The following is a 24419-nucleotide window of genomic DNA, read 5'->3' as shown; positions in this document are numbered from 1 at the left end:
AATTAATTTCATTTAAACAGTTTCAAATTGTAAACGAAAAGCTATTTTCAACCATAAATTGATAAAAACACACTGGAAGAAGCAATCTTTCTTGGCTTAGTGAGTGTACCAATTTTAGCCAACATGCATGAACAATAAGACACAGTTTAACGCTCACATACATGTCTATTTTGAGTATTTTTAAAAGGATTTTATTGTATTTTTTTTTTTTGAATTATTCATCTTTTGAATGTAGGAATTGTTATAATAAGCTTTGATGAAAATAAAACAAAAATTGTGTAATTAAACTCAAAAAATATCAAGAAAAGGGAGGATAAAAACAGACTTATCACTCAGTAAGGCGTAATCAATTAACCATTAGCCTGAAATAATATGGTCTCCCTTCATTCGATTGACATTATGACCAATACCACAATTCATTTTCAAGAAACTGTGGTGTATGATCATGTAAGAAATTTACAGGCATTTGGCTGCCCCAAGCCAGAGAGAGACTTGTAGAATAACACTCTGCCATTAACATAATTAATTTTTTAATAATAATTGTTTGTGTTTGCAGACATCATCACTAATATATTTCCCCCTCAAGCATTATTAACACATCTCACCTACCCGTCCTTGCAGATGTTCAGGAAAAAACTGTGCATTTTACAGTTTGTTCCTTCTGCAATCTGCAAGGAAACAACAAGACTTCACTCTTTGCATGATCCGTTGTGTCATCGGAGTCATTCCCTTGCCGAAGAAACATCCAGCCCGGTTCCATATGATGTCGGTGTCAAAAGGCGGGGCTTACCTCCTTTTGGCTTTGACCTCACTCTACTACTCCATGTACAGTTTCGGGATTGTTTTATCTGCTTCTGTCTCAGTGAGCAAAACTGAAAGCAGCCAAAAAACACCAGAAACACTATTCAGAGTGCTCTGAATGCAGGTAATGTCTAAGATATCCAAATGAGGAGAAGAAACATGGGGATTCCAATTGAGTTGAACCATTGAATCCTCCAAGGGCCTGCTGCAAAGTGCATAATATGTTAGCTGATCAGATGCCTGAAATGTAGACTGTACTGCAACATTGGACAGATTGGAATATCAAATAAAGTTAACGCATAACAAACAAGTTGAATGGAGTTCATTTTCATTATAGTCGTCTTATATTAGACCCTGATCCCAGCAAGAAAATGTCGGAGATGGGGATGGAAAAACACAGTACGAGGAAAAAAATTGCTGAAAAACTCCTCTTTAGACAGGGTGAGGGTGTAAGTGAATTAACATTACACTTAAAACAGAAGTTCATTACTTTGTTGTAGGTCTCTTCCAGAATTGGAGGTGAGTTACTAATTAATGGTATGAGCCAAATTTTTCAATTTCATGACAAGTTAGATTCTAAAACAGATCTTATTTGTAGAATGATGATATGGGAAACATTAGAGAACAACAAAATGGTTTACCAAGGAATCATCTATATCACCTTCGCAAGGTCTAAGCTGAGGCATCACAGATATTTTACAGCATCAACTTACATGACCAAAACGATGCCGAAGACGACGCAACATGTTCCAGGAGCACCAAATCTTTCCTACTTGCTTTCTCCAGACCTTGATAATCATATGTGAAGCCCGGCAATGGAGAAAGACTTGGTGGGGCCCGATGCGTTGAACCTCCTAGAGGTGATACACTAGGAGGCATTTGATCAGAACAAGAACTTGGAGATGGAATCAGTGGATCAGAAGGACCCCTGTCAGGGCTGCCATGAGGTACAGAGGATTTAGGTGAATCACCGGTTGGAGGTAAAGAATATGAAGGCAGATTTTGTGGAGTTGGTAGAAGAGGCTGGCTTGCATCAGATGGTGCGGAAGCACAATAGTTAGGACATGGTGCTATGGAATGATCTAAGTTGGGTGAATAGGTTGGTGAAGAAGAGGGTTCCGCAGATGGACCAGTATCATAAATCTGCTCAGGAGAAGAACACCAGGATGGAGACAGAGAAGGAGTTGGAGTTGGTGCATGAAGTGAATGATTTAGAAGTGAAGACAAGCTAATTTCCTTAACTTTTCCAAATACAGAATGGTCAAGGCCAAGATTTTCTGCGTGGCCAGTAATTACTCGAGCTAGTTGTCTCAATCTCTCCAGTGATAGGATTGCTAGATCAGATACAACTGAAGCTTGAACTGTAACTGGGCAATCAATTGTCGACCCATGCTTGTTTGTTAACTGTATGTACACCACCTGTTGCAGTCAACAGAACTGAATGGGTAACTCAAAGTAAAACTAATAAATCCATAACTAAAACATCAGAAGAGGTGTGTAATAATATCAATCATAAGAGGTTATACATTATATTAATTTGGAATTTTCAATTTTAAATCACAAATGGAAGACCTCATCCAGAATCCCACAGCGAAAATAAGGTTTTCTGTATTATTCAAGTTAAACAGCCTCTCCGGGTTATCATACTTTTAAAGTCAGAAACACTTTCAAGACACAAATTATAGAAATAAAAAATAATATAAAAAGGTTTAGGCACTGTATGAAACATTTTCTAGTAAAGATGAAGTACAGTGGGTTTTGATAGTAATGAAGCATTATTGAATGTATCATCTCTTGTAAAACTTTACAAGAAACACTTACATAATAGTAAAAACAATGGAAGAAAATCATCCATGATACAATCTGACATATGGAGAAAGTAGAACATAGTAGCTTATTTACCTCATTCGGCATTAGATGCAATCCGAATTTTAGCTGCCTTTTCAGCTCCAGAAGATTTTCCTTTATTTCATAAATTGAGCTGCTGAGAGTGAAATTGAAGAGAACCTGAGGTGCCTGCAAGATCAACGCAGCTCCCTCAGGTATTATGGTGATCCCACCAGCAACTCTGAAAATCTCAAATGAAGAGGGGTCTCCAAAAAGGGAGGAATTCAATGTCAAATTGTATTGTTGAAGAAAAAGATCTATCAAGGATGACTTCAGCAGACTTAAGGAAACTAGATTTATTGTACTATTAATTGGATCAGGAAGGAAGCCTAACACCACATCAGTCCAGTTGGATTTGCCTTCTTGATGCATCGACATGATAGCAACCTGTTCAAAATAGCGATTGACAGATCACTCCTCTCTAATTCTAAGTTAATCAACCTGTACCGGACATTATGTACCATAATGTGCATAATGTCAACTTTACTAGACCTTCGCAGAAGGAACACCTATCTCTCCATTGAGGTCATATTCTAATCTTGCAATGTATGGTACAAGCTTTGAAACTGGTTTCTGAAGCCTGAAGTATGCTTGAACAGTTGCTGAACATGAGAACAAGAATAATGACTCAGAAACAGACCAAGACCATTAATTATGTATTACATAAATCAATAACTACAAGTTCCTATCATACTCAAACCAATAATTAGGTACCATATTGAATTGTAAACTGTCATCACTTACTGAGCTAGATGTTCACCTACCAATAAAGGACATAGTATTTGGACTTTACAATCAGCCTTGATAATGTAATTCACTCCACCAACAAAACCAGAAAATAAAATCTGAAGATGTTAATTGAGACTATTTACGGAAAATTGCGGTTCTGTGAACTAATGGTTAACGTTACTCCGAAATTTCAAACATCAATGAAATAATCTCATAACCTCAAATTTATTTGAAATAAAGTCAAATAATACAAAATCGAATCCCAATTAGAATTAATATTTTCTAGGTAGGTGAAGAACTCGAATACCACACAGTTTAGGGGGAAAACACGAAAAATTACGACTCCCACAACCCAAACACACGCAAGCAAACACCGAAAGAAAAAGAAGACAAAGTTTATTATCTATACTATTATATTAAGCCTAAGTCCCCTAGAGTAACTAATTTGGTTTGCCAAGTGTGAAATTCCTAAAATATTCTTATACTCTTGACAATTTACCAACACATGCATCCAGTTTGCCCCATCCGTTAGTTAATTTTGAGTCCTAGTAACATACACATCACTGGAAAGACATAACAGGCATAATAAACCACTTGATGAACCCTGATTAAGCCACGAAAACAATGTATTGCCCCCATCAAACGCCCAAAATGTTCATGAATAATTAATTCTGAATGGAAAAGAGGAAATAGAGACTAACAAATTTACCCCTAAGCTTGATGGAGTCCTTAGCATCAAATCCAGCTTGCCTATACCGAACAGGAAGAACCCAAAACAAAGCAGAAAGAAAAGCGGCGATACTTAGCGTCAAAACGACGGCACACTTGAAGCTGATGAGACTGTAAACAGCCACCGAACATCTCCGGCAGAGGAAGGTTCTAGAAGCCTGCTGCTGCACCACTGGCAATCGCCGATTACCGACTTTTCCCATTTCCACCACAGCATCTGCTTCCTCACGAGAGTGTTTTCTTCGCTCTCTTGACTTTCTCTTTCTAGGAACTGTATGTATATGTGCATGCAATGAAATTGAGAGAGAAGGAATGAAATTAATAGTTTGATTTGCTTTGTGTTCAGTTTCTCTCTATATATGGTGACAACTAGGGGTGGTGGCATTAGACAAGTGTGCACGGCAGACGTATGCGCACCGTTCGCGCACTTTATAGCCGAGCCTCGAGTTTTTAAATTTCTTTCTTTTTTGTGGTGTTTGTCTATTTTGGGGGTTATTTTGTGATATTGGACTTTGAATGGGGCAAATTGTGAATTTCATATTCTATTGGGGGTGGATTATAAATTATACATTTTCAACAATGATCCTTAATTTTTAGGGATAATTACACCATTCTTTCCTAAAATTTTGTGTAATTACGTGTAGATCTCTTGCATTTGAAAATTATATCTAGTAATCTAATGTTTATTTTGTCTAATAAATAGATTTCTCCTTTAGTCAAAATTTATCAAATTTAAATATTAGCAAAAGAAATTTGAATAAAAAATTATATTTAACTCAATTGACTTGTTCTTATCTTATTGCAAATTAAACCAATTATTTATGACCAGGTGAAGATATACATATGCATTGGCATGTGAAGATTTATAGGATAATTTGCTTAGAAAAATATTTATTTGATTTACAATAAGTCAATAAAAAGTGAATCGGGGTTAAATATGAATTTTATTTTATTTTTTATTTTTTTTTAAACTAATATAGACAGACTTGGTGAAGTTTGATTCACAGAAGAATCTGTTTGTTATACAAAAACAAATGTAAGGGATACTAAACTATAGTAAATTTACGTATAATCATACCAAATCTTAAGAGAAGCGTTGAAATAATGTCTTATATCTATCCTTTTGCAAATTTGATTTGAAAATTGCTTTATTATAAATCGTGTGACTTTAAAAAGAAACATAAATTTGCAGTTTTTACGTTATAGTGTGTTTGATTGAGATATAAAATTGAGGAATAAGAAAAGTGAAAGTAAAAATAAATATATAAGAGACAATCTTGTGTTTGGTTAGGAAGAAGAGATGGAGGTGAAGTAAAACTCGATATATATAAAACTCCTCAGAGTCCAATTTTATTTCCATCCAAAATTGGGCAGAAAGTTGAAGTATAAGGCTAAAAAACTAAAAAATTACAGTTTTTATTTTTATTTACTTTATTACCATATATATATTTATATATATAATTTCTCTCTAATTCTTTTTCTCATTCTCGCTGATAGTACCGTACACAATTGCTAAAGGAAAAATAACAAAATCGTTGAAACTACTGCATTGAAGCCAACAATCAGGTAAACAATATTGTTAGTAATTTTTATTTATTTAAACTAAATAGTTTAAAATAAATAAGCAATACTCATTTTGATGAATATTTTGATTAATAAAAAATATTCTTATTCTTATTTGATAAATATTTTTATTAATAAAATTTTTAAATTTTTGATATACAAATATTATATTAGTATAATATTAATTTATTTATTTTCTTATGCAAAAGTGAAGAGAAAGTTTGTTTTTTCTTCTCAATCTGTTTTCCTCGTACCAAATAAGAAAAATTATTTGAGATTTACTCCCCTCCCAATTATACCAAACAATTTGAAGAAAAATTATTATTCTTTTCTTCCTCTTCTCACTTGAACCAAATGGGCCTTTAGTTAAGTTGATTTGTTTTAGATTATGAGTAAAATTGATATATTAGTATATTGTGGCTTGTGTGGAAAATTATTGTGTATTATATTTCTTTAAGTTTTTCTTATTTTAGGAAATTTAATATATTTCATTTTCTGAACATGAATAACTTAGTGTATATTTGAATAATTATAAGGAATTTTTGATATACTTGATAGAAACTTAAATATTTTGATATATTATAAGATGTAATTGATAAGTTTTATTTATAAAAAAAAGGGTAAATTATACTGATATTAGATTAAAATACACAAATACTCTATGTCTTTTACAAAATTGCAAATACACATATTAAGGTTATCGTTGTAATTACAACCACACCCCCTCTGCAGAAGCAAAATTTTCATATATGGCCCTTGAAAAATAACACTCTTAAAAGGTGTAGCTGTACTTTTATAAAATACACGGGGTGTTTGTGTATTTTGACCTCATCTTAAGGACTACTCTATGTAATTTCTCCCAAAAAAGGTCTTCTTTTAGTAGATGAAAATCAATTTTGTAAAATTGGATATACTTTGAATTTAAAAGAGAAGAAGTGAAAAATATTTGGGTGAGGACATAATTATATGAAATTTATGGGGTATGTAAGTTATTTTCAATAATATAAGGGTTGTAAGTGGAATATTCCTTGTTCTTGTTGCATATGAGCTTTATAAATTATGAATAACAAGAGCCTGCCTACCCAACCTTGAGGAGAAACAAAAGAGAAAGTTGGGGAAAGAAAATACACACACACACACCCCAAAAACAAAAGAAACCATATTAATATTAGAAAACTTGTCATGAAAGTGAAATTAAAAAATGAAATTACAAGAATATTGGGTAGACCTCAATTATAATCCGTTATAATAAAATCAGAAGAATATTGAACAAGCCCCGATTATAATTATCCATTATTTAAATTAGGTGTATCTATTTGAAAATATTAAGTAAGTGAATAAATATGGTCAATAGTACAGTAATACATAATATTTAGAGATTTTTATTATATTCCTTATTACAAGGGGTTGTCGGGGATTTTGAGTTTGAATCCAGGAAAATTCTTGTTAGGATTAAGTTGGGCAGAATCGAACTAATAAAAAAGTAAGTCTATCGTACTTGCTATGTGATTGATCGCTTTCTTTAAGCTGTACACCAATCACACGGTAAGTGTGTTGCAATTGTCATATAATTGGTTCAGATTTGATCGAGTTAGGTTCGGACTATAATTTTTCATAAAATCTAATGTCAACTTAATCAAATAGCCGATGACTAATATCTAGATGATTTGGATATTTATATATAAAGTCCACTTTGACCAACCATATAAAGATAACGTGGAGAATTGAACACACTCCCATGAGGTTTTAACATAATTACGAATACTATATTGTTGTTTGAAAAGTTATAAAAACACCCACTGTTATTTGATGGAATTCTTAATTCCCTTGAATGGATGTTTGGAATTATCAACTTTGCCCTCATTATATTTATTTTTTATTTTCTTTTGAAAAACTATACATGGTGGGTGAAAAAAATTATAAAATTGTACACTTGGACCAATTTTTTTTAAAAAAAATAAGTAAAATTATAATTTATAATGGTATTTTGGTCAGCTAACCATAAAAAAAATGATGAAAACATAAAGAAAGCTAATGTATCGAGCTAGTTGTTAGATGACGTTTAAAATCAAGGAGGTATTAATTTTTTTTCGAACAACAATAAATATTTATACTGAATTTCATTGGAGTTCGTTTTAATTTAACCCAAAGAATTAAACCAATATCATAAATTAAAGGGAAAATTGCATAAAACCCTCCTGTGTTTTTAAAATTTAGCTAAAAACCCCCTGTATTAAAAGAATAGGCAAAAAACCCCCTATGTTTTCCAAATTGTTGCATACTCTCCCATTCCATTAGATGAACCCTAACAGCGTTAAATTTTTGTTAAATTGACCGTTATACACTTCTTATAACAACCATTGATATTTGAATGTAAAAAATAAATGGTCCAGATCTTAATTCATTTAAATATATTTTTATTTATATTTATTTATATATACATTATATATATCGTATATATATTATATATACTATTTCACTCCGAATCTTCTCTCTATGATTCCATCCTCGTCTGAAAGAATTTTCGACCATGGCTTATACCATTGGAATCCTCTCCTCAAGACGAAGATATCCATACCATCAATTTGAACTTTCATCAACCGGAAAGATTGGGCTTTGAGCACGACCATCAAAGCTTCTTGGCTTCGATTCGTCGTCGTTCGGATGAATTCTGGCCTGGGACCACCACCAATAGATTCGCCTCGACGTGAAGATTCGAACGAGACCAACCTTTCTCATTTTCATCAAGTTTTTGCTGAGATCCAAAACTTTTAAATTTATTTCTGCCGTGATGTTTGTTGCGTCGATTCGCCGCCGTCTTGACGAATCACGGCCTGAGACTACCACCGTTCGACTCCTCTCATCGAGACGATTCCAATGAGACCAAGATTGCCCATTTTTATCACCGCCGGCGACTCGTCGGCGTCGGAGAAGACGACGGAGAAGAATTAATAAATAAAAATTAATAAAATTATTTAATTTATCAAAATTAAAAAATAATAATAAAAAATATTAAATGTTTAATTTAAATATATATTAATAATTGAAATATAATATTTTATATAAGTTAAAAAAATGATATAATTTTTAAGTATTTTTGTATTTATTTAGTATATTTTATAAATAAATATGAAAATATATTAAATTAAATAATAATTTTATTTAATTTGTAATATATGATTTTTGTTTATATTCAAACAAAAGGGACAAATTGAAAATTTGTTCACTTAAAATCCTATTTTTGTAGTATGTTTGTGAGGGGATATTTAGTTGTATATATAATGAAGGAGAAGGGTATTTTGGACTATTGTACTATCAAAAAAGCTGAAATAGGATAAAAAAAAAGCCCTACTCTCATTTCCACCGCGTGTACAGCACCTTCCGTCAGTTTTGGACGGAGGGGGTCTTTTTTGCAGGGTTTCAAAATTCACAAGGTCTTTTATGGCTATTTATTTAACATAGGTAAGTTTTGTGCAATTTTAGCATAACACAGGGGTATTATGCAATTTTCCCTAAATTAAAATTCCAATTTTGAAGTTTTGTGAAGAAAAGCTGAAAAATAGATGTGTTGAAAATGAAAACTGAAAAGGAGAAGCAAAGTTTGAAGTTTTGAAATTGAAGGTGTGGACTCTGACTGACGGCCAAACGGTCGAAAAGTTTTAAAAATAGTTCAAAAACTAGGCGGGTTTTCATCATTCACTTTCTGACAGTACGCACAGTAAAAAACAATTGGAAACAAATCTCTCTCTCTCTCTTTCAAATTTTGAAAACTTCCCTCTCACACTCTACTTTTACACACCCGCGCCTTGCTTACATTTTCTTCATCGAATACGTGTGTAAGTATATATTTATATATGTATGTATGTTGGTATAACTAGAATACCTTCTCTCTCTCTCTGAGTCGCACGAAAACATACGGTGTGTAAAAGGGGTTCTGGTGATTGAAGCTTAAAACCTGAGGATTTATTCTTGGGGAAGCCTGAAGAAAGAATTTGCACTCTATTAATCTTTCTTGCAGGTGAGCCCGTTTTTTTCTGTACTTCTGTTGGTGTGGAATTAGAGTTTCGGATTCTCTGTGTGTGTGTGAAGATAGTTTTTCATCTGGGTTCTTTGCTGAATGTACTACCTGTTGAATTAGTAATTTAGTCGATTTGTTGGTGTGATTGATGGTTGAGGAAATTCGTATGAGGATTTAATTAGGGTGTTCTATTTCTGTTTCCTGATTGCCGGAATGCTGTGTTCAGCTAATCTGCTTAATTTTTGCTTCCAAGTTGTCCAATTGGTTTGAAGATGAATGTAAGAATTAAATTAGAAAAGTCGGGTTTCTGATGATATTACTCGCGGAATTTTATTGTTTCACCCTTATGCTGTTCCGGTTTATGGGACTGAACGTTAAATGTTTGGTGATTTTACTCAGGGTAATGGAGGCACTACCTGATGCTATAGTGCAATACATTTTATCCCTAATGAGTAATGCTAGGGATGTGGCGTCTTGCAATTGTGTCTCCAAGAGATGGAAGGACTCGATGCCTTATTTGCGGAGCCTATTTTTCCCTCGAAATCTCTTTGACAACCTTACCAACGGAGATACTCCTGATGCTGTTGTGTGGCGAATGGTTTCGTCGGTTGTTAAACTAGAGGAGCTTGTGGTTTATTGCCCATTTTCTAGTTCTGGGCTTGCGTTGTGGCTATCTACGGTGGGACCTTCGTTGAGGAACCTTGAGCTCCGCTTGGATAACATAACTGAGCACGAGACTTTCACTGAGATACCCTCAAAGTTGGATTGCATTAGGGCTGCGTGGAATTTGGAGTCCCTTAGACTCTGGGGTGTGTTAATGATTTATTCTCCCAAATGGGATGTTTTTCATAGGCTGAAAAATCTTGAAATAGTTGGCGCTAGGTTGGAGGATCATGCACTTTTAGATGCCCTTCGTGCTTGTCCTAATTTGACCCATCTCTTGCTTCTTGGGTGTGAAGGCCTAAGGTCTATTTCAATCCAGAATCCTCATCTTGAGCAGTGTAAGCTGGACTTTTTTGGTGTTGGCAACTGCTCGCTAACGATCACTTCGTCAAAGCTTGAATCACTTGAAGTCCAAGGTTGTAGTTTTATCAGGGTTCATGAAACTCGATGGTTAAGACATCTCTCCATTGCCAACAATTCAGGTACTTAAATATGGGTTCGAGATAGTCTAAAACTATTTCCTGTTTGCCTCGATATGTTTTATGATATTCATTAATCTCCACTTGTAACTAGCTTTTTATTGCCTGACAACAGGACGGGTTTATATGGTAGATTTTGGGAGACTTATGGCATTGGAAACATTGTTCATAAGAGGAGTACAATGGAGCTGGGATGCTATAAGCAAAATGCTTCAAATGGCCAGTGAAGTTAAGGAACTCTACATGAAGGTGGAATTCACTGGGGATTCTGAAACCCTTCAACCCTTTCCAGAGATTGATTTTGTTGACTTCTTTAACAGCCACCCCAAGCTGCAAACTTTCGACATTCACGGTGCAATGTTTGCTGCTCTTTGTCAGAAGAACAGCCTGAAAAATGTGAGTCCATGAAGCAAAGGAGTTGGATTCTATTAAGCTTTTATGTTTGCCAAGTGTTCGGTAATTGAGACTCTTGATTTAACGAAGACATATTGCTCATGTTGCAGGTGGACTCAAAGTTTCTGATTCCCTGCCTTGAGAAGGTTGTTGTCACAGTAAGATCACCGCTAAATGCAGAACAGAAGATGAGTACATTAGATTCGTTGATGAAGTACGCAAAGAATTTGAAAAAGATGACAATAAAGATTCTTCAGATGAAGAGCAGCCACAGCAGTGCAGATGATTTCTTTGAGGACATTTGCAGGTTTAGGTACATGAATCGCAAGATTGTTTCAATAGAATAGAAAATTTTCATTGAGCTTTTCTCTTCACTTATTTTTCATTGGAATAACTCATTGCTGGGGTTTCTCCGAAAAGGACTATTCTTGATATTCTTACATCAAATTCTCATTGTTGATATCATTATGCAATCGAATGAGAGAGCACATCTTGAATTATGCAGCAGCCGTGCTTCTACTTTGCATATTGTGACCATAAGTGCAGTGGAAGTAATCTTTTGACCTGATAAGGCCAAAACTTCCAGCCATGTTGTAAACATAGTTCACCCTTTTATTGACTGAGACAGATAGATAACATTAGCATTGCATAAATTAGCAAGGACTAGGTCACATAAACAAGGCCCACAACTTGAGAAGGAATAGTTCAGCTTCATATAAAAAATGTCTTCAAGAGTTCCAACCTCCACATAATGTATTAAACTGCTCTTTAGGTGCTATTACAAAGAAAGGGAACAATTTCATATCAAACACTACAAAAAAGCTCTTACTTTCATGTCAAAATTCTTCCCGAACAAATAGAATAAATCGAATTGACAAAGATAATGAGAAACTAGATCACACAACTCTAGATTAGTTTTTAAGCCTAAATCAGCTTCTTCTTCTGGAAGTATCTCTTTAAGTGCAATAACTGGGCTGTTGAAACTAGAATGCAGATTCCCAATGACATAATACTGAACCAAGCAACCTGAGCATTTGTTTCTTCACTCAGAGTGCGCATCTCTGCTTCTCTGAAAGGACAAATTATACATGAAATTGGAGTCATCAATGATTAAGAACCAGTTAAGAAACACTGCATCCAAACAAGAACACTACACCTGTCCTTAAGATACAGAAGATTGTCATGTATGGCCTCCACCGCTTCTTCAAGCTTCGCTAACTCAAGCTCAACACCCTACTAGACATATAAAGCAAGTAAATCATTCTCTAACACCAGCAATGGCATCATAAGCTTAAAATCTCATCTGATTTCAATTTTCTTCAAACTAAAGAACCTATTTGGCTTTCAGTTTATGACACCAAATCATGCAAAAGAAATGGCATAAATGCATCTATGTAAAAATCAGAAAGCTTTAAGAAGCCTTATGTTAAGTATCTGCCTATCCGAAACACTAACCAACATTTTGTTTTCTGAAAGGAAATAATAGATAAATTTGCAGCTTAAAGGACTCACCTCAAGTTTCTCTTTTCTAGCAACTGATTCCCAATCCTTTGCTGCAATACCCGTCTTCCAATCGATGTTAACTGTTAAATCCCCATGTCCTGCATAATGGCTATCAAGCCAGAAACAAGCGAGATAATTTCCGGCCTCGCTTGTGGTAAATGAAAATTGACCATATGTGACATTTTCCTTGTGATAGAGAGTGTTTCCAAATGGAGAAGTGACCTATGACAGAAATATAGAATGTAATAGGAGGTTGATCTGCTAATGAAAATGAATGCGTGATCAAATATATTGAATGGTCATACAACAACACTCCTCACCAAATGGAAAACTCACACGTGATCGATCACTTCCTGCTAAATGTCAAACTCACAGATGATACCCCAAAAATCACACTCCAGCATCTTGGTTGCACTGATCTTTTGAATATGGGCCAAAACTGAAGGCTGTGCTTTTTTGTGAGAAAAATCCAATCTTGTCCCATCTCATGAAATTCTTTTCATCCAGATACGTATTTGTTTTCGAGAAAAATTCTCAAAACATTTGTCAAACAATAAAAAGAACATATCTCATCAACTATAATAATTACATTTGCGTTCTTACCTAATATCTCTTCTACGCATTATGTCAATTATCGTCGTTACACTTTGATTTCATATTAAAAAAAAAAAAAATATATGTTAACCACAAGCAAATGAAGCGATCACAGCCCAAGTCCTTTTATCATTCCAGTTGAAGTATCAGGAACACCAGGAATACCTTTTTGCATCAATGAATGTATATTTACAACAAAGAACAAAGATTAAAACAAATACATAGCAAAAACGCAAACACACACACACACACAGATACAAACGAAAACGAACTGAAAGAAGTGGTTCATTTTTTGTTTTTGGAAGAACCCTAACCTTGGTGGAAATAACTGGGAGGGAATTGAGATCCTCAGCATCGGAAATGACGGCATAATCCCCCAAAACGACGACATTGTTATGAATTTCCTCCGAAACGCATTTGGTCCCACTCGCCGGCAAAGTTAACCATACGGCACCGCTCCTCCGCAGCAAAATTAACAGCAGCACCGGGAGCACGTTAGCACCCGCTCTCATTATTGCTATTCTCCGCAAAATTCAAATTCCTTCTATCCCATCCACCAAGCAATCTTGAATAGAACAAGGAATCACTTTCGCGGGTATCAGGTTTTCGGATATCGAGGCTTGGGCAATGGATCCGGATTCGGGTTGATTATGGGCCTACCCATTCGGGTTGGGGTCGACACTGTAAAAGTTGGTTTGAATTCAATCCAATTTATTAAACTTAGAAAGATTTTAAGTTTCATCAATAAAAATAAAATAAAATAAAATATATTGAAAGTTATCAAATTATTTGAATTGAATTTATATTTATATTAATTAAAACTCAATTAGGAGTAATAATTAAACCAACTTCAAATACAATTTTCGAATATAATATTAATTTAAATAAGTTTGAATGATTATATATTTAATTCGATTCGAATTACTTATAATTGTACATCATATCAGTGTATTGTTAAAAAAAATATTATTATTGATTAAAAATAAGAGTTAATTATATTTAGATTCCATCTGAAAAGATAAAATTATATTTTTTTTCTAAAAAATTTCTAAAATCACACTTAAATTTTTTTGAAAATTTACCATTTATATCTAACCTCATTTCGTTATAATTTAAATAAAAAAAATCCTAGAATTTAACACAAAATTACATAAATTTTCCGTATTTAATATTTTAATATAATATTTATACTTATATGAAAAAAATATATAATAAGATTAACCCACTCCATATATATATAAATATATATGTGAATATTAAACGAGGGATAAAATGAAAATTTTATGTAAGCATAATTTTAAAATATTTTATAAAAAATTAATATCGTATTTTTAAAAAGGGTATAAGTGTAATTAACCCGCTATATAATGGTTGAGTTGAGAAAATAATAAAAATACATAAAGTAAAAAATATTTTTTTCTCTTCAAATAGATGAAAATTAAAAATTAAAAAGTTGGGCTGTGTGCAGTGTCAAGCCCAAATCCAAGCAATGGTTGAAAGCCCAAATTGAGCCCAAATTACAGACTCCAAGCAGCTGGAAATGAAATCTGCGCCTTTCGTTCCTGTTAGCGATTAGGATTGAGTTGGCCCACTGTTTCTGGTAAATCGCAATCCACCTGTGCTGTCGCCCGTATCACTAACTAACCCCCGCATTCTCCTTTTACCTCTTTGTTTGCTTGTTCTCCGCAAATCCTCCTCATTCTCTCTGCAACCGAGAAGGATCTGAGGTAACTATGTCTGAGGTACTGTTACGAAATCCTTGTTGAACTTGATTCGGCGTCAGAATTGTTAGTGGAAATAGATCGTTTGTTTGGACTTTGTTGACTTCGATTTTCATTTTCACTGCTTGCTTTTGTTGGTGTTTTTAGAGTTTTGATTTGTAGGAGTTAGTTAATGTTCGGTTTCATGAAATTTTGAAGTGAATATTGATTTGCAGCTGATGTAGTTATTTTACTTTTATCTTTTTTGGTGGTTTTTCAGGCAGTAAAAACTCCTCCGGCCAGTGCAGATGGTGAGACTATCTTATCTGAGATTTTACGTTTATGCACATGCGAATAATTTTTTATTGCACTGATTTATGAAGATGGTGAATGTGTTTTAAGATAGGTTCATCTGTGAAAATTGTGATTGAGCGGTTTTACGCTGCTTTGGAGGTTTAAGTTGTGGAACATTTATTCTGTTCATTTTACCATGTATGATATGATACTTTTGATGGTGGCGTTCTGTTGACGATGATCTTCAAGTATAATATCTCTTGTTTTTTCTAAAGAAATTAGTGTCTATCGGTATAGGAAATTTCAGATTTAGGACACACTCCATATTTCAAAGAACAATGATTCCTCTGTTTCTTGAAATGTCTCTGATGAGATTCCAGATAAAGATTTGTCTGAAATATGCCTTTTATCCTTGTCTTTTTCCTTGTATATTTCGTTTTTCTTGTTTGAATAAAAATAAATTCTAAGAAATTCTCTTTTTCAGGAATTAACTGCATGTGAACTCTTTTTTTTTATGCGTTGCCTGTTTAATTGACACAAACTTGAACATCGAATAGGTTTTCATTTGTCGCCTCTGGAACGATGTTAGGCTATTTAACTATTGCCAATTCTCATTTTCTTCTGTTCAGGAAACAAGTCTGATGCGGCTGGGAGCAAAACTCCTGTTGAGTCAGCTTCTGCAGGGACTCCATCCGGACAGAGAACAGCAACCCCTGCTTCAGTTGCCGGAATGCCAAATCCGTTTGACTTCTCAGCTATGACAGGTCTACTCAACGTATGTATACTTCCCCTCTTTTTCCTTGCGCCACTCATAGACGGAGAAGTTTGTCTTTGGTTGGTGAACTCATACCATGTTGTGCAAGTCAGCTTTCTAGGTAGGAATTCCAAAGAACAAACTGAGTCAGAAAGCTTCATTTGCTCTCACACAGAGCTTTTGCATTAATATTAGGTGACAAAAGAGTTCTTCAACTTATAAGTTAGTTTCTTACTGTTTTCTCTAAGATCAGTTCTTCTCACTCATTAAGTGGAAGTTTTAAACAATTTTTTTTTTTATGAAAAGATTTTTTTTCATCTTATGAATGAAAAATGGTTTCTACTCGGTTTTGCATGAATTGAAAAAGCGATGGAATTTATATATATATATATATATTTTTTTTTTTCGGGGTTATGAACAGTGATACATGAACATATTGCATAAAATATACAACATGGAACCTTTATTTCTAAGATGTCATTGTTTATGGCATAATGATACAGTTTCAGTTTGTTGAACTAACACTGTCAATCTAATACTGTGATTATTTTTTTCCTAAAATCTATTCTATGTGTCTGCAGGACCCAAGCATTATGGAATTAGCTGAACAGATAGCAAAGGATCCTGCATTTAATCAGATGGCAGAGCAGCTTCAGAAAACCTTTCAAGGTGCTCCAGTTGAAGATGGTATCCCCAACTTTGATACGCAACAATATTATTCAACGATGCAACAAGTCATGCAAAATCCACAATTTATGACCATGGCTGAGAGACTTGGTAATGCATTGATGCAGGTAAATTTGTTTGACATTCCTGATGTTCTGGTAACCTATCCTTTTAGTTACAGTTGCAATTAGCAAGTGTATCAACCTCATTGCTTTGCAGGATCCATCCATGTCTGGCATGCTTGAGAGTTTGACAAACCCAACTAATAAAGAACAGCTTGAAGAACGAATGTCACGTATCAAAGAAGATCCATCCTTGAAGCCTATCTTGGAAGAGATTGAGAATGGTGGTCCTGCTGCTATGATGAGGTCCCCTCCCCCCCCAATTTCTTTTTTCTCCGTGAGATTTTTAATTTGGTATATGATCAGTGACTTCTCATAGTTTATGGGAAATAAAATGTGTGATAGTAGCAGACTCGTCTAAGCTGAAATAAGAAGTGGTGAGCCATACAAGGATTTGAAGCTCATTTAAGCATGTAATATTGACAAGTGAAGTGCTAAATTTTTCTCAATGCCTTTAGATAGTAGATAAATATCAAATTCAAGAAATGTGTGGATACTTATTTGACTTGATTAAGAAACTTCCAATAGGACCATTTTAGAATAGAATATCTTTTTACACTGAGTTAACAGTTAACTGTTTTGATGGTTGCATTTTGAAGAGCCACTTGGCATGAAATCATATCTCGGTTTCTCCTCACCAGAAATGTATGTTCTGCTCTATATTTTTACAAGTATTATATGAGTGAATCTTTCAGAATTTGTACATTAGATATTTCAAATCCTAGGCACAAGTCTGCTATTAGGAATTCATTGAGCATTAGAATAGTAGATGTTTTATTAACCGGTCTTTTTTAAATTTTCTAAAAAGATCATTAGTGATTTTTCTGCTAACTTTTTATTTATTCATGTTAATCATAGTATATGATCCTTGACCAGCATTTCTTGCGTATTTCTTATTGGTCACTGGTGTAGTGCTAATCCTTGTTGAATAGCTTTCACCGGTGAACGCTCATTACTTTTGATTTTCATTATTCAATACTTGTGATTTTTCCATCCTAAAAATGTATTCGTGATCAGGTACTGGAATGATAAGGAGGTTCTCCAAAAGTTGGGCGAAGCGATGGGCTTTGCTGTTGGGGACACTGCTGCATCCGCTGGTGATGTTGCTGGTGAAGATGGAACAGAGGAAGTAAATGATGAGGAATCTATTGTTCACCACACTGCTAGTATTGGTGATGTGGAGGTATTTCTCAAAGGGATACTGCATTGAGAAATTAGTGTATATTTTTAAATATATTCTTCGGATGTTTAAAAACTTTTCCTGGTTTCCACTTGGCACTTTCGGCTTTCCAAATGTTACAATTTGCCGAAATTATTCTGGAAAGTATCTCCAGTTATCGAACAGCTTTATCATTTTACTTTACTTTTGCCTGTAGAATTGCAGGGAATCTTGAAGTTGTACTTAATGCTTGACTTGCTTTTGTGAACAACTAGGGGCTGAAGGGTGCTCTAGCTGATGGTGCCGATAAGGACGAAGAAGATTCTGAAGGAAGGACCGCGTTGCATTTTGCTTGCGGATATGGCGAGGTATCATAAATCTGATGAAATGAGCTTTTATTATGACCTTTTTATTCTTTTACTTCGGATTTGGTACTCAGCCTCCGAGCTATTATTGGCTTCTCTTAAAGTTCCAAAATTACCGTAGAATTTCAGATGGCCCGTTGCTATTTCATTTCCTTTAATTTCTGCAAATAGATGCTTGCTGTTTCTTTTTAGCTCCTTACCTGAAAGCTGATCAAACACTTGGTCTCTTTCCAGGTTAAGTGTGCCCAAGTTCTTCTAGAGGCTGGAGCTAAGGTGGATGGTTTAGATAAGAACAAGAACACTCCTCTCCACTATGCTGCTGGTTATGGCAGGAAGGACTGCGTCGAGCTTCTGTTGAAGAATGGTGCTGCTGTGTAAGCCCTACAGCATATTGCAAATTGTTTCCTGCTCTTCTCATTATCCTTCATCATTTCATCCTATGCTCTATTATATTTGCAGTACTCTCCAGAACTTGGATGAGAAAACACCCATCGATGTTGCCAAACTAAATAACCAAAACGAGGTTCTAACCTTGCTTGAGAAGGACGCCTTCCTATAAGTCTGAAAGCTCTCTGAGGAATTGCATTAGTCTCGTGTGCTGATATCTGCCAACTTGATGTGTCACCTTACTTGTATCTACTGCTGCTGTATCTTCGTAACGTTTCTGGATTCTTTTATTTCATTACCTGGATCGAGTCCCCGAGTTATTTTATGTTTCAAATGTAGTTTTGGTTGGTATCCGCCCTTAATAATCGCTCCATTGTTTGAAGTGGCTGGACTATGAAAGCTGCTTGTGTCGTGTGCTATGATTTCCCCATGTTTTTAAGCAGTTTGGTACTTGTATGCTCCGGCGCGTCTTAGTGGCTATCTTGAGAACTTTCCTGTAAAGGGTTGTGAGAAAGGGCTATATGCAGAATTTACACTTGAAAGAATTTTGTTGCTTCATTGTTTTTAGGGTAAATTACAAGAAGTTCCCTTGAGGTTTACATAATTAAGAATACCCTGTTGTGTCTGAATCTATTAGTTAGTTTATCATAAAAAATATATGAAAATCTAACAGAGATTAATAAATTAGATTAATTGTTAGATGGTAGTCAAAATTGAAGAGGTAAAGAGATTTATAATTATATTAAAATTCAGGAAAACATGTAATCTACCATTGTTCTATCATGACAACCAGTTTCTTTATCTACTAACCGATTGTCATCATCCCCGCTTGGTGATGAGTTTGTCTTTGTGGGGGTTCAGTACCTGTTTCCCTTCTTCGAATGGACTGCATAAAATAGGTGGGGAAGGAAAGCATATCTATTCTTCTATAATTGGGGTGTGTAAGCGAGCGAAGGAGGATTTCAAATTTCATCCTAATGTGTTTTAACCATGACCATCAAGACATCATCTACATAATATTAATAACTTCTCTCTACAAATTACATCATTTTCTTTAGGAAAAATCACAATTACCTTCATTGAGATTTGATTATGAATGTGCTTTATTATTTGCAAAATTATAAATATTTTTCTCAAATAAAAAATAATTATCTAGTCCTTAAACGTTGAAATAGACATTACTATTTTACCCTTGCTGAATTTTTAAAAATATAAAAAAATTTTGAGGGTGGGCAAAATAAATAATTTAAAGGGAATATTAGTTCATAAAAATATTTTAAAAATTTACAAAATATGTATCAAATTATAATTTATAATCCAAAAGGGCATTTTAGTCAGTTCATCACAAAAAATAGATGAAAACCTAACGGAATGGGCTTGTTGTTAGTCGAAAGTTAGAATCAGGAGGTATTTACAATTTTTCAAACAACGAGAATGTGTTTGTAATTATGCCAAATTTCAGGGGAGGTAATTATAATTTAACATTTTCTTATGAGTTTAGCATACCACCAAAATATAGGGATGCTTGCAATAGTTTTTATTTTATGCTGGAAATAAATTATAAAAAAAATTGTAAAAAAAATAAAAAAAAATAAAGTGAAGTTGGAGTGCTTGGGCAAGCAATTTAATACTTATTCGGGGTAATTACACTATCCTCTCATGAGGTTTTGTGTAAATTTATATAGACTATTATGGTTTGAAGAATTGTAACTAGTATTTTGAACGTTTGTTTTCGTGTTAACAAATAGATCATTCGTTAATTAAAATTTATCGAATTTGCTGATATTAGCAATAAGTAGTAATAAATCAATTGGAGGTAAATATGAATTTTTATTTAAATTTTTTGTTAATATTAATAAATTGGGTGAATTTTGACTAACGAAATGTTATATCTATTAAATGAAAATAAATATTAGAGATACTAGATGTAATTTTTCAAATCATATAAATTTTACATATAATTACATTAAACCTCATCGAAGGACGTTACAATTATCCCCATTTATAACTTACAAATAAGTTGCATACATTGGTAGGAAGTCGTTTATAGTTTTTAATATAAAGTAATTTAATTTAAATAATTTAAAAAATTAAAAATATAAAATAAAAATGCTCTCCTCAATTTATCTTATGCAATAAATTGATAGCGTCAATTTATTTCACCGTCGTTCCTTGGGCAAGACGGCCGGCAGTGACCTGTGGAGGACGTGCAGACGGTTAGGGGATGTCGACCGGCACACAGGTGCGCAAACGGCCTCCGAGCAGAGACTCTTACCGATTGGGGATTGCAATATTGTTCTAATGGGAACTTCCTTGATATGTGGGGATGTTATCCGGTAAGTATGAAGTTATTCCGAAAACGTTTGGGCAAGGAGATATAAAGGCGACGATTAGGCGCCACCGTGCGCACTAGCATGAGAGAAATGCGTGAAACAGAGTGCTTTATCCTTGGAGATTTGCAAAACTATTTGTATGGCGAGATCCTTGGTGTGTTTGGAATACTTTCAAGATGTATAAGAGTTAGACGGTTCCGTTTGGGTAGGAAACGACGATGATGTTCAGAGCCTGCTCGTGCAGTAGCGAGACTGTAGTTTCAGAGTATTGCGCAGGCAAATCCTCAGTGATGGCTGAAACTCTAATATAGTGTTTGGATTTGTAGTTTGAGTGTTTTGTTTTGTGTTTTGGAGATAGAGAGAGAAAAATAGAGATAAATAAGTGTGTGTTGAAAATCGATGATATGTTTGAATTTGTGTTTTGAGGTAATTTAAAATATTTTAAAATAAGTGGTGTAAGTTTGATGTTGAGATTTGGGAGACAAAAATTACTTTCATTATCAAATCATATCTTTGTTATATATAAATATTGTATATTTAATGTTGTATTTTTTGGAAACAAAAATCACTGTTTATTGTCAAATTATATCTCTTTTATATTATATATAAGTGTGTATATATAGAAAGTTGAAAAATAAAAAAATACACAGATAAAATGTAGAAATACAAAAATAAATATTAAGTGTATTTTATCTTATTTTGAAAAAACGAAAACATAAAACCAAACAAAGCCTAGAGTTATGATGTGGAAGTCGTAGTTAAACTCTTGCAAACATATAAAAAGGGTTTGAATGAGACGAAGGCCCAATACGTGAACTGGTCGCCCAACAACTTTTAGGCCCATATAAAGCAATTCAATTGGTATTCTCCTTCACTCCTCTCCTTCTCATGGAACGCTTACAGTGACCTTAAATTGGCCATCGCCATAGGGCTTTTCTTTTTCCCAGGAAATTGCATATATCTTCTCTCGCTCACATATCATTGATCATACGTTGTTCGTTTTAGTTTAATTAGCTAGACTTAACCTGAGTGTAGTGATTAGTGCGAAGTTGTGATTTGCTGGTACAGTTGTGAGTCTGATTTTGCTTGTAAAATTCGACGCGGCTGGATGTACTGGTGACGGTGTCAATTTTGTGTTTCGAGAATTTGGATAGGTAATCTGTGATGGGTAGAGATTCGGAAGTATCTCGGTCTCCGTCGTACAGGAGAAGGCACTCACCATCACCGGTTCCGGTGAGGAATCGTCGCCGGAGCCGGAGAGATAGGAGTCGATCCCCTTATTCTTATAGCAGGTGATACCTTTTTACTTATACCCGCTTGTACATTATGTAAAATGCATGTGTATTCTTCTCCCATGACTGCTGGAGCTTTAGTCAGATGAAGACTCACCTTATTCATCTTTGCTTAACAAATATAATTTAAAAAATTTGGAGTCTCTAGTGATCCTGTGGTTACAGAGACGCCGGTTTAGGTGGTAAACTATAAGGGTGTATCGCTATTTGGGACTGGGACACTTTGTTGTTCAGTACCAGGTAAAGTATTCCAAGCAGTTGGTTTTGTGTGATCAGAGTCCATTAGTAATCTAGTTTTGGGAACCAGACATTCTTGAATAGTATACCCTTTGCTCTAGGAGGAAGTAGTTTTGTTGCTTTATTTAACTGTAGATTATTTTGATGGATGCTCATGGCCTTATCTGTTTTAAATATTCTGTGCAACAATTACTCATCTTATGTATTTGTTTTAGATGTTTTAGCAGATGCTTATGGAATCTGTAACTTTGGTGTTCCTAGTGCAATGTTGCTGAGAGTTTCGCTTTCCGTCAGCACCTTGATATACTACATGCTTCTGGTTGTTGAGTTGATGATATCATGCCTTCTTCAAGCCTTACCTATTGTTTCGTCAATTTGATAAAAAGCTGCTAAATTGTAAATTACAGTTGGAATGTATCTTGATGCTGGGATTTTTTTTCCTTACAATGCAACTTCAAACATAGGATCTTTAAAACATAATTTGAGGGGATAGTCTATCCATCATTGTTGTTTGAGAAACTAAGTAAAGAAACAATGGCTTCCTTTGATGGGGAAGTCAGCAGGTGATTTTGCCGATGGGTGTCATTTCAGTGCTCGGTTGTCATATTAGCGATTTGTTATGATAAAGGTGGAGCACACAGTTTATTCTTTGCAATATATGAGGTAACTATACATCTTTCGGTATAGATGGTGGGTTTAGACGAGCTAGATTGTGACATTGTGGGGACCAATATTTGCTTTGAAGCTCAGCTGATTTATTATATTCTACAGAAGACGAAGTCGTTCATTATCCTCTCGGCACCGCAGAAGCCGCTCCCCTATTTTAAGGCATCATGGGAGTTGCTCTCCAACATCAAAGCGGAACAAAAGACAAAGAAAAAGAAGTACCTCGTCATCTCCCTCAAGTGCGTCTCCCTACGTAAGTGCTGATACGAAAGAGACGAAAGATGCCAGCGATAAATTAAGAAAAGAAGAAGAGGAAAAGAAAAGGTATAACTATCATCTAGACAATTCTTCTTTTAATGTTTTTGTTACAGGTCTTGTGTGCTTGTTCATTGGTTGATAGTTAAAATTTTCTGTCATCAGTAGACCTGAATGGAATTCCAAAATCTTTTTTGACCCTAGATGCCATAAGAAATCTAAAAACATTTCATGCCATATTTATCTGAGGTATATTTTTTGTTTGTGGTCGCTTAGAGAATATGTTGTGGCTAGTTATGACACGAGTGTTTCTGGGAAGTTGTTGATTACCTATTCATCTGATGGTTCATTCTCTTTGCACCAGAAATGGGAAATTAGGGTTATGTTACCTTATTCATCAGTTCCATATGAACAGTTGAATCCTGGCATATGTGGGATGACCTTATATGAATATTTGTCTATCTGTCTGTGCATTTAACATATATGAATATAGTTAACTTCAAAAGGATTCACCTAGGGTTTTCTTTCCCTTTTCAACTCATACATGTCACAACAGGAGTTTAAATTATGGGAATCCTAGGGACAGTAGGTGGGCCTGTGGTCTAACTTTGAAATAGCTTTTGATGGCACTGATCAAAAGAGGGGGATCATGTAACCTTCCCAAATGATGAAATGCACATTCTCAAAGTTGACTTTTTTACTTGTACCATGTATCCTTTATATTTTTTCTGTCTCTGTAAAAGGACACTCTGTGACCTTATCATGTGTTTTCCACACTTCTTGACTATATTTCAAAGTAACAATTATTGGAGTTTGATGGTGTCATTGTG

General features: G+C 34.5%; 5 protein-coding genes across 10 annotated transcripts in view; 3 read left to right on the top strand and 2 right to left on the bottom strand.

Annotated features, from left to right (window-relative positions):
• Window positions 327–4483, bottom strand: LOC105172565. 2 transcript variants are annotated; one of them, XM_011094057.2, is made up of 5 exons: window positions 4127–4483; window positions 3181–3290; window positions 2704–3075; window positions 1515–2220; window positions 327–1058 (listed from the first exon to the last, which is right to left on the bottom strand). In XM_011094057.2, the coding sequence occupies exons 1-5, from the start codon at window positions 4347–4349 to the stop codon at window positions 817–819; spliced, it is 1653 nt and encodes a 550-aa protein (XP_011092359.1). In that variant the 5' UTR covers window positions 4350–4483; the 3' UTR covers window positions 327–816. The 2 variants fall into 2 exon arrangements, with proteins under 2 accessions (XP_011092359.1, XP_011092360.1); XM_011094058.2 differs by having other exon boundaries at window positions 327–1006.
• Window positions 9429–11894, top strand: LOC105172564 (F-box protein At1g10780). The gene is made up of 4 exons (XM_011094056.2): window positions 9429–9727; window positions 10127–10872; window positions 10985–11265; window positions 11373–11894. Exons 2-4 carry the CDS (start codon window positions 10131–10133, stop codon window positions 11607–11609), a joined length of 1260 nt encoding a protein of 419 aa, XP_011092358.1. The 5' UTR covers window positions 9429–9727; window positions 10127–10130; the 3' UTR covers window positions 11610–11894.
• Window positions 11953–14003, bottom strand: LOC105172563 (transmembrane emp24 domain-containing protein p24delta3). 2 transcript variants are annotated; one of them, XM_011094053.2, is made up of 4 exons: window positions 13674–14003; window positions 12775–12987; window positions 12419–12495; window positions 11953–12331 (listed from the first exon to the last, which is right to left on the bottom strand). In XM_011094053.2, exons 1-4 carry the CDS (start codon window positions 13869–13871, stop codon window positions 12187–12189), a joined length of 633 nt encoding a protein of 210 aa, XP_011092355.1. In that variant the 5' UTR covers window positions 13872–14003; the 3' UTR covers window positions 11953–12186. The 2 variants fall into 2 exon arrangements, with proteins under 2 accessions (XP_011092355.1, XP_011092356.2); XM_011094054.2 differs by having other exon boundaries at window positions 12775–12874; window positions 13674–13811.
• Window positions 14952–19351, top strand: LOC105172562 (ankyrin repeat domain-containing protein 2A-like). The gene is made up of 9 exons (XM_011094052.2): window positions 14952–15101; window positions 15340–15370; window positions 15983–16128; window positions 16689–16901; window positions 16993–17141; window positions 17913–18078; window positions 18330–18422; window positions 18654–18793; window positions 18879–19351. Exons 1-9 carry the CDS (start codon window positions 15093–15095, stop codon window positions 18976–18978), a joined length of 1047 nt encoding a protein of 348 aa, XP_011092354.1. The 5' UTR covers window positions 14952–15092; the 3' UTR covers window positions 18979–19351.
• The window catches only part of LOC105172561 (uncharacterized protein At1g10890-like), a 5165-nt gene continuing 2772 nt past the window's right edge, over window positions 22027–24419 (top strand). For 2 of the 4 annotated variants that reach the window (XM_011094048.2, XM_011094051.2), the window contains exons 1-2: window positions 22027–22431; window positions 23440–23658. In XM_011094048.2, coding sequence (XP_011092350.1) covers window positions 22304–22431; window positions 23440–23658 — 347 coding nt within the window. In that variant the 5' untranslated portion in view covers window positions 22027–22303. Of the gene's footprint in view, window positions 22432–22883; window positions 23332–23439; window positions 23659–24419 lie in introns of all 4 variants that reach the window. The other 2 variants (XM_020697350.1, XM_011094050.2) reach the window with 2 other exon arrangements.

The sequence above is a fragment of the Sesamum indicum genome, linkage group LG10, assembly GCF_000512975.1.
Source record: "Sesamum indicum cultivar Zhongzhi No. 13 linkage group LG10, S_indicum_v1.0, whole genome shotgun sequence".
Taxonomy (NCBI): Eukaryota; Viridiplantae; Streptophyta; class Magnoliopsida; order Lamiales; family Pedaliaceae; genus Sesamum; species Sesamum indicum.
Note: the sequence above shows the minus strand (reverse complement) of the source record. Positions and strands in the feature narration are given on the sequence as shown.